This window comes from Copadichromis virginalis, linkage group LG15, assembly GCF_057382275.1.
Source record: "Copadichromis virginalis isolate Kocher_CV1m ecotype Utaka linkage group LG15, C_Virginalis_male_GT1.1, whole genome shotgun sequence".
Classification (NCBI taxonomy): Eukaryota; Metazoa; Chordata; class Actinopteri; order Cichliformes; family Cichlidae; genus Copadichromis; species Copadichromis virginalis.
The window spans coordinates 42,252,168-42,262,268 of NC_140632.1; the positions used below are offsets into that span (position 1 = coordinate 42,252,168).

The 10,101-nt window shown below is 44.2% G+C and overlaps 1 protein-coding gene across 1 annotated transcript; it reads right to left on the reverse strand.

The window, feature by feature from the left end:
• Positions 1-4,296: 4,296 nt before the first annotated feature.
• On the reverse strand, positions 4,297-9,429 carry cavin2b (caveolae associated protein 2b). The gene is made up of 6 exons (XM_085433470.1): positions 9,070-9,429; positions 8,232-8,372; positions 8,031-8,132; positions 6,836-7,102; positions 6,614-6,766; positions 4,297-6,408 (listed from the first exon to the last, which is right to left on the reverse strand). The coding sequence occupies exons 1-6, from the start codon at positions 9,301-9,303 to the stop codon at positions 6,040-6,042; spliced, it is 1,266 nt and encodes a 421-aa protein (XP_085289596.1). The 5' UTR covers positions 9,304-9,429; the 3' UTR covers positions 4,297-6,039.
• Positions 9,430-10,101: the final 672 nt, after the last annotated feature.

The window sequence follows — 10,101 nt, forward strand, 5'->3', positions numbered from 1 at the left end:
AACTGGGTAGAATACTTGGATTCTGAACATTTGTTTGCTGTCTGGGTCTGCATGCTGTCCAAGGGTAGAATTAACGAGAGAATCATGAAGTTTTCTTGCTTTCTGTATTGATCGTTTTGGGATGTGTTGGGTTGAAATGCCACTTTTTTCACGTTTCTACAATATCAGTCCACAGGTCATCAAAAAAGGATTCAGTTCGGTAATAAACCATAATAGAATCACTCAATACTTTTCTGAAGAGTGCAAGGCAACCAACAAAATTCAGATCCATTTGAACCAGAATGCCCTTTGCTTCTACAGCTCTCTGTGCATTGTTCTCTGATGAGATCTCTTCTAGTACACGCAAAATTGCAGGCAACCTGTTCACGATATTGCGACATGCTATATGTCTAGAAGACCAACGTGTCTCACTAAGGCACTGCAGTTCTCTTGGTACCCCATGAAACATTTCCTGCTGCACTGTCAGCCATTTCTGATGGACGTAAGATCCAGATATGAATGTGTATAATCGTTCGAGCAAAGAAAAGAAATTTCCTGCATCAGGCACACTTTGGACTGCATCTACTATGACAAGGTTTAAGCAGTGGGCACTACAGTGAATGTAGAAAGCATACTTTGCCACCTCCTTTATCCTAGCTTGTACACCAGAATGTGACCAACTCATCACAGATGCTCCATCATACCCTTGGCCAACAAGGTTCTGTCTGTAGTCCAGCCCATGTTTTTCTAAACAGCCAATAATCTTGCTGGTCAGCCCAGCAGCATCCAGTCTGACTGCCTCTTGAAACCCTAAGACAACGGTCCCCAACCTTTTTTGCGCCACGGACCGGTTTATGCCCGACAATATTGTCACGGACCGGCCTTTAAGGTGTCGCGGATAAATACATCAAAATAAAACTAGTACCGGTACCGAAAAAAAGAAGATTTATTCATAACACACGTGAAAAAACCCGGGAAAACCGAGTTAAGGATAAAAACGATAACAAAATAACGCTGAAACTGTCACGGTGAGTGAGGTGAGCCGTGTGGAGGAAATGAAGGAGGATCCAAATGCAGGCAGTCGTGAAGGTGTAAAGGTGGTTTATTGAACATGAAAGTAAATACAAACGGCAAATGGAGCTAGAACTAAACTATACTGGGATCAACTAAACTACAGAGCACAAACCTTAACGAGAACGACCAGAAGAGACTAACAGCGGACAGCAGGGAGAACACACGGGTGAGACATGGTAGAAACGCAGATGAGGCAGGGTGGAATACACAGACGGACCAGCAACAACAATGACGGAAGACATGACTTAAATACACAGAGAACCACAGGGGAATTACACACAGGTGGTGGACACAGCTGGGAATAATCAACAAGACGAGACAAAGGTAAAACTGAACACACTCACATGAGACGCAGACCTTCACAATAAAACAGGAAACAAAACACACTTTACTAAGACACAGACTAGACAGAGACAGACTTGAAATGACATATGAAACTAAACCCACATCTTAAACCCAGATAAACAGAAACATGGAACTCTAATAATAGACATAAACATTACCATAACACGACAAGAGAACAAGAACACAATCCCTGATGCAAACTTAAATCAAAACACAATAAACTCAAAATACTGGGTCCAACGGACCCAGAACCGTGACAGAAAAACCGATAAAAACCGTGAAAACCATACATTTCACACCTGAGCCTTAACTCTCGCGGCCCGGTACCAAACGACTCACGGACCGGTACCGGTCTGGGGGTTGGGGACCGCTGCTTTAAAACACATCTTTGATCCTAAGGCCAAAAAATGGCCACGCCCCAAAAAGTGCTAAAAAATGTTATATATTAATATTTAATATATTTTCCACCTTAAATGAGTCAGTCTTTTAAAACTAGTTCTGCCTAAAATATTCATATCAAGTATTAATTATATTTTCAGTGTTTTAACCCTTTAAATCCCAGTTTCTTTACATGAGCGCACTGTTTTTTTTAGCCGAAAAAAACAAAAAACTTATATATTTTCCATAAAATACATTTGAAGTAATATTTGGGTGCTATTATAATTAGAACTTTAGATGGGCCAAAGATTGGCACCAACATTCATTTTGATCCGCCATTATTTTTTTTTGCATGAGCACAGTAAATATAATGTAATGGTATTCAAATCAATTAAATTAAATTCAATTTTATTTCTACAGCGCCAAATCACAACAAAAGTCGCCTCAAGGCGCTAAATATTGTACAGTAGATCGCACAATAATAAATACAGAGAAAAACCCAACAATCATATGACCCCCTATGAGCAAGCACTTTGGCAACAGTGGGAAGGGAAAACTCCCTTTTAACAGGAATAAACCCCCAGCAGAACCAGGCTCAGGGAGGGGCGGGGCCATCTGCTGTGATTGGTTGGGGTGAGAGAAGGAAGACAGGAAAAAGACATGCTGTGGAAGAGAGACAGAGGTTAATAACAGATATGATTCAATGCAGAGAGGTCTGTTAATACATAGTGAGTGAGAAAGGTGACTGGAAAGGAAAAACTCAATGCATCATGGGAATCCCCCGGCAGCCTACGTCTATTGCAGCATAACTAAGGGAGGATTCAGGGTCACCTGGTCCAGCCCTAACTATATGCTTTAGCAAAAAGGAAAGTTTGAAGCCTAATCTTGAAAGTAGAGATAGTGTCTGTCTCCTGAATCCAAACTGGAAGCTGGTTCCACAGAAGAGGGGCCTGAAAACTGAAGGCTCTGCCTCCCATTCTACTTTTAAATACTCTAGGAACAACAAGTAGGCCTGCAGAGCGAGAGCGAAGTGCTCTAATAGGGTGATATGGTACTACAAGGTCATTAAGATAAGATGGGGCCTGATTATTTAAGACCTTGTATGTGAGGAGCAGGATTTTGAATTCAATTCTGGATTTAACAGGAAGCCAATGAAGGGAAGCCAAAACAGGAGAAATATGCTCTCTCTTTCTAATCCCTGTCAGGACTCTTGCTGCAGCATTTTGGATTAGCTGAAGGCTTTTCAGCGAGTTTTTAGGACTTCCTGATAATAATGAATTACAGTCGTCCAGCCTGGAAGTAATAAATGCATGAACTAGTTTTTCAGCTTCACTCTGAGACAGGATATTTCTAATTTTAGAGATGTTGCACAAATGGAAGAATGCAGTCTTACATATTTGTTTAATATGTGCGTTGAAGGACATGTCCTGGTCAAAAATGACTCCAAGGTTCCTCACAGCGTTACTGGAGGCCAAGGTAACGCCATCCAGAGTAAGAATCTGCTAAGATACCATATTTCTAAGCTTTTCAGGGCCGACTACAATAACCTCAGTTTGATCTGAATTAAGAAGCAGAAAGTTAGCGGCCATCCAGGTCTTTATGTCTTTAAGACATTCCTGCAGTTTAACTCATTGGTGTGTGTTATCTGGCTTCATGGACAGATAGAGCAGGGTGCCATCTGCGTAGCAGTGAAAATGTATGCTATGTCTTCTAATGATACTGCCTAAGGGAAGCATGTATAATGTAAACAGAATTGGTCCTAGCACTGAACCCTGTGGAACTTCATAATTAACCTCAGTGGGTGAAGAGGACTCTCCATTTACATGCACAAATTGGAGTCTGTTAGATAGATATGATACAAACCACTGCAGTGCAGTACCTGTAATACCTACAGCATGTTCTAATCGCTCTAATAGGATATTATGGTCAACAGTATCGAACGCTGCACTGAGGTCTAGCAGGACAAGCACAGAGATGAGTCCACTGTCAGAGGCCATAAGAAGATCATTTGTAACCTTCACTAAAGCTGTTTCTGTGCTGTGATGAGCTCTGAAACCTGACTGAAACTCTTCAAATAAGCCTCTGCAGATGATCTGTTAGCTGTTTGACAACTACTCTTTCAAGGATGTTTGATATAAAGGAAGGTTGGAGATTGGCCTATAATTAGCTAAGACTGCTGGGTCTAGAGATGCTTTTTGAGTAAAGGTTTAACTACAGCCAGCTTGAAGGCCTGTGATAGCCGATTATTAGAGATAGGTTGATCATATTTAAGATCGAAGAATTAATTAATGGCAGGACTTCTTTGAGCAGTTTTGTGGGAATGGGGTCTAAAAGATATGACATCCATGGAGGACTTTTACCTGTGAGCAGGTACTTCTCTCTGTTTGTGTCTGTGCTGGCGGAAATCAATCAATTAATAGTCAATTGATTTTCTTTATAATAACTAAAGCTTCATAAACTGAAATCTGTGTCTATGTTCATCCGATCATTAATCAGTCATTAAATCAGAAGCAGAGGCAGTTGTGTGGTTTCACAGGTTTTATTGATTATATGGAGGATTAGATAATTAATTGAAAAAGGAAATCAGTTCTTTGGCAGCACAAAGTTTGTGGTAAAATAAAAACAAGCAAAACAGAAATGCTACACCTGAAAGCAACAAACTGATCAATAAGTCTGATTAGGTCTGCTGAGGAGGTTAACACCCTGGTCACAAATACTTCTGTATGGATAATAAGCAGGAAATGGCAGGTTATTGAAAAGCTGAGTCCCTCAGAGAGGACAAAAGATATTGATCGAATAAGAAAACATTAGATAAAAATTCATGTTTAGTAAATCAACACAGCAACTGGAACAGGCAGGAACATCAGGAGAACCTCAGCAGAATGTAAAGAAAACAACAGGGGAACATTAGGAGAACATATCAGTGGAATGTAGAGTCATGTCAGGGCAACCTTTCAGGAAATATTTGGAATATCTTTGGGAGAGCTTAAGAAGACACTGGGGAATGTTTAACTTCAAGTGAAGCAAGTTCCAAATGTAAAAATCTTGTAGAAAAGCTTCAGTGTAACCAACAGTTGATCTTTGGAAACCTTTAAAAAAACTTAGTGGAACATCAGAGCAGTCAAAGATGAGAATTTTCTGGAGAACCAGACTGAATCTTTTGGGACAAAAAGAGTCTAAGAGAATCAAAACCAACCAGTTTAACCAAATAAAAACTCAACATAAACACCAGAGGAACATTTTAGACAACACGTGGTTAGAATTGGGATTGTTACCAGAATACTACAGAAACCCTGGAGATCATGCTGGGAATGTCAGTAGAACCTTGACAGAATGCTTTGGGGATCCTCAAGGGGTCATTAGGGTACTACCAGGTTAACAATATCTAGGGATCTCCTGGGAACCTTAGTGGAACACTGGTATAATGTTCTAATAACCTGAAGGATCAAATTAGGTGAATGCTTGTAGAACATTTTGTAAACCTTCTAGGGGTCTGTTTAGCACCATGTTAACCTTGTGTTCCCTGAGATCTGGATGATTGACAGGTGAGGGTTTAGAACATCACTGGGTTCAACTGGGTGAATGTTTTATGTTTCGGATCAGGCCGATCATCACAGTTACATCAGTCAGCTGCTTAAAAAGAACGCATATCAGCAATAAAAGAAGGAACATAAAAATCATCCCATTCCTGTAGAAACGCCATATCTCCAGGTTCTAGCTTTAGGTTTCAGATCAGTGGAGGAACTAAAGTTCTTGACGTCATGCATACTTCAACCTAAAACACTAAGGAGTGTAACATATACGTGGTTTACAGGATCACATGTAACCCTGGACTGGACTGTTTGTGGGGGTTTATCAATACTCAGAAATATATATAAAACAAACCTGAGCTCCGAACTTTAAAGGAACATTTCAACATTTTTGGGTCTGTAAATATGAAACTACAGCAAACAGCTACTAAGACTAGCTTGGCATAAAGACCAGGAACATGGAGATGCCCCGGAGGGCTCGTAGAGGAACTTCAGCAAGCCGTTTATTGAGTGAACTTTGGAAGGATGCCTGGGGTTCTTACAATGACCTTTGGGAATCTTTAAGGAATTAACTGGGGAATTGAAGGAGAACCTAGGAAGAACCTCTGTGGAAGGAAAGCCTAAAAAGAACCCAGGCACACTGAAATGTTAATTTAAGAAGATGAGGACTTTCTGATTGATCGTAGCTCAGGTTTGTTTTGTCACTAATGAAACTCCATTACCAGAGGAGTGTTTAGGATTCATCCACCTTCTCCTCCTCTCCTTTCTCCTCCTTAGGGAGGGTGGAGGATAGAGCATACTCCTCTCCAACTCCCTCCGAAACCACCGACACATCAGCCTCCACCACAACTGACGTCTGCTGCTCTTTCACCACCTCTGTCTCCTCTTCCTTCTCCTCTTGTTTCTCCTCTTCCTTCTCCTCCTCTTTCACTTCCTCCTCCTGCTGCTGCTCGGTTGGGGCCAGCTGGGCATGAACTTCTGTGAAGGAGACCTCCTGCTCAGTGCTGCCCAGTGGGGAGAGCTGGATGTTAGCCTCAGTAGTAAGTGTCTCCCCAGTTGGAGCAGAGGCCTCTGGAAGCTGAGATTCAGAGTTGCTGCGAGGCTGTAAACACAAAATCAAAGATTTGAAATCCAGAGAAACCCAAGGGGAACCTCAGTGGAACACTCGGACATTGTTCAGAAGACTTTGGTGGAACATTCCATGTGGACTGGGTAACTTTAGGGTAACGTTGTGAGGGGAACATACTGGGACCTAATGGGTACATTGGTGGCGTCTCTGGAAAATAGTAAGAGGAATAACTCTGTACCTTCCTCATGTGGAAGCTCAAAGGTGAAACCTTCAGGCTGGCAGTCTTTTGCTTGATCTTCTCTCTTTGTTCGGCAGAAACGATCTTCGTTCCGATCCTTGTCATCTTCTTCTCGATGTTCTGCCTGGAGAACGCCTTCTTTAGACTGTCCACCTGTAGACAAGGACATGATTACCTGTCTGTGTGACTACTCTCACCTGTCTCACTGTCTTTATTTCTCACCTTCTTCAGGCTGGATCGTTTCAGTTTCTCAGCTCTGGACTTCTCCATGTTCTCCAAATCTTGAGGCCATGCCTCCTCGTCTTCTACCTCTGCCTCCAGCCCAACGTCCTCATCAGATGATAGGTCGATAGTCTGGAGCCCGCCCTCCTGGGAACGGTTGCCATCCAAGCTGCCCGGCTCCACTTCCTCACCTTCCTCCAAAATCTCATCCCGAGGGTATGGAGGAGGATCCTTCACAAAAACACTGGAGGGGATCTCGTTCTCCTCCTAAAGTGGAACACAGGAGAGCATGAGGAGGCTGTCCGGTGATCTGTGGAGGAACCAGAGACCTCTCCTCTGACTCCAGGGGGATCTTGGTGGAACAAAAGGAGAACTTCGAGGTTTTGATAAACCAGGAAAAAAGCAACTGTGCCCAGTGAGGAGAACTCTTTTTTTTTGTTTCACCTCTAGTGGAACCACAGAGACCAGAACCAGAACCAACAAGAACCTGAAGAACCCCAGTAATGAGTGTGCGCAGTGCTGTCCACATAAACACAACAGGGGAGGGCTTACAGAAGAACCACACACAGTAACACACTCTGACTCACACACACATGTTAAAACTCATGAGGAATGCTGGGTATTTAGGGAGGATGGGAGTGTTTACTGTCAGTGAGAGAAGACAGTGCTGACTTTAAGTATACTGACTGTAGTACTAACTGTAGTATTGACTACAGCTGAGTCCTCCTCACACCTCATAGGTACACACTGATACTGCAGTACTACAGCTTTACTGCACACCGCGTCAGCTGATATCAGCCCCGAGGACAAGCTATGGAAATAAAAACTGACCTCATGACTCTGCTGACTGTCACTATGATAACCAGATCACATGATCACTGTCCATTTTTCCAGTTCAGTTCCCGTAGCAGCTGGTGGCCAAATAAGGCGACCGGCTGAGAGCCAGCTGGACCCTAACAGACCTCCTTTGTTCATAACTACAACTCCCAGCATGCCTCAGAGCTTCTGGTCCAGGTGTGACTCACAAATGACGTTGGGGTGGGAGGATCTTTGTAGCAGGTTGAACTCACCTGCATTCATGCAAAAAAGCACAGCAGAAAACAGGAAATCCTGGATATTCCCGAAGAGGCTCAGAGCAGCTGATGGAGTGCCTGACCTCTGACCTTTGACCCACCTGTACAGGGGTATCACTAACCTGGAAGATGAGGACTTTGAAGTTGTTCCTGTTGATCAAGTGGGCGTGGTTGGCCTCCAGCTTCTTCACCTGCATGCCCTGACGCTCCATCTTATCACGAATCTGCATCAATGCACAAGTGAGAGGGTTAGGGACAGGTGTGCTGTAAATCAGTGCTGCGTACTGACACGTGTCCCGCATACCTGTGCTGGGTTCACTGACCTCTTTCATAGTGACGGACAGCTTGCGGCTTTTGTCCAGCAGTTTGCTGACTGTGTTCGACGTGAAACTTTGACTTTTGGACAGTTTGGTCATGTCAGCCTGGATTCCCTTGACGACGCCCTCCATCTCCACCTGGTGCACCTGAGACACAACCAGCCAATAACCTTGGTTCAATAGTTCATCGGTAACAAAATCTGAGAGGATCCCAGAGATTAGACATTTGAATTCTGGACATTATGCACCATACACATGGTGTGCTTTATTTGCTGTATATTACCGGCTGCTTAGCACTGATTTGAACTTTTTTATTTCATCCTTGTTCTTTTCTGTTTCCCTGTATATGCCGCTCTCTGCACTCTGAATCCCCCTGTAGGGATAAATAAAGTGACTGAAAATCAGGAAACATGTCCCAAGCATTGTTACTGATCCGGAAAAACAAACCCAGGCTGTAGTGCGAGCCTGCGACCTAATCTGCAGTCTGTAGTAAACGTCTGTCAGTGACAAACATGACAGGAATCCACAATTACACCAGAGCTCAACATGTGGCAGCTGCCTCACGTTGGTGTGAGAGCCAGAAAGCGAGCGGTCACAGAGAAAGGAGAATAAGGGTTTTAAAAGGAAATTTGGAGTTTTTGACTGGAGTTTGGTCTGGACTATGACTGAACATAGCTGTCTTTGATCCTGGAAACACCAGCAAGCCTTCCTGTTTCTATTCCAGGATAAACTGGACTAATGTTGAACACTGACTTAAATCTGCAGTTTTTTGTCTGGAGTTTGGTGAGAGCTTCAGGACCCTGTGTCAGAGCTGGAGCCCCCAGGTGTGGCCCTGCAACCTCACCTCCATCTTGTGCTGGTTCTCCTGCACGGCATCCAGCATGTTGACCAGCTTATCCAGCAGCGTGAGGACTGTGATGGCGTTGACGGGACCCTGACTCATCTTCTCCGGGTCCAGTCCCGCCATGAGAGAAGAGGGCGAGGCCGGGTCCTCCTGCTGGTTCTCGGGGTCTACCTGGTCCTGGTCCTGAGAGGGGACCAGCAGGTCCTGGCACTGGTGGGTTTCCGTGGTTACCATGATGGCAGCGTCAAAGCAGAAACTCCAAAATGTCCGAAATGTCCCTGCTGCAGGAAAAGTGCGGAGCTGCTTCCTGAATGCTTGCTCTCAGTGTGTGTGTGTGTCCTGGGCTCTGATTGGCTGTCTCTGAGGAAAACTTTCCGTCTAACTTTCCAACAGTGGAAGCGTCCACACCTTTAACTGCTTCACTGCCACAGCCTGACACAGACTCAGGAAACCTTCACACAGAGACGGGCTTTTAATGTGGAAGGTTCACGTTAGTGTGTCACTTCTTGTCAGGTGTTGTCAGGTGTCTGCTCCTGTCAGAAAGCATTCAATCATTCACAAACTGACCTGAGCAACACGTTCGTGGAGCTGAAGGGTTAACTCTGCAGCCTTGGGGTCTGCCACGCCCACAGCGGAGAGGGCTGTTGCCGTGACAACAGGGCAAGAAGGGCTGTTTGTGTTTGGAGACAGAGAGAAAGGGAGGGAGGGAGTCGTGTCTCTCACTCATGCTTTTAAGGTGAAGTCATCTGGAAGGAAACACTCCCTCTCTCTCCGTCTGTGTGAAGCTCTCTCGCCCACCGCTCACGTCAGACAGGTTCTGTTTGTCGCTCTAACGTCGTTTTCATAAAGTTTAATTCAGCTTTATTTATACTCTGCAAACTCACAACAACAGTCAATTCAATGATACTGTGAGGAAAGCCCCTGCAGTATCAGAGAGGAAACCCTGACAGTCAGACAGCACCTGGCAATGGTGGACAGGAAGAACTCTCTTTTAACAGGAAGTAACCGTCTGCCATGTGCTGTGGTCACAGC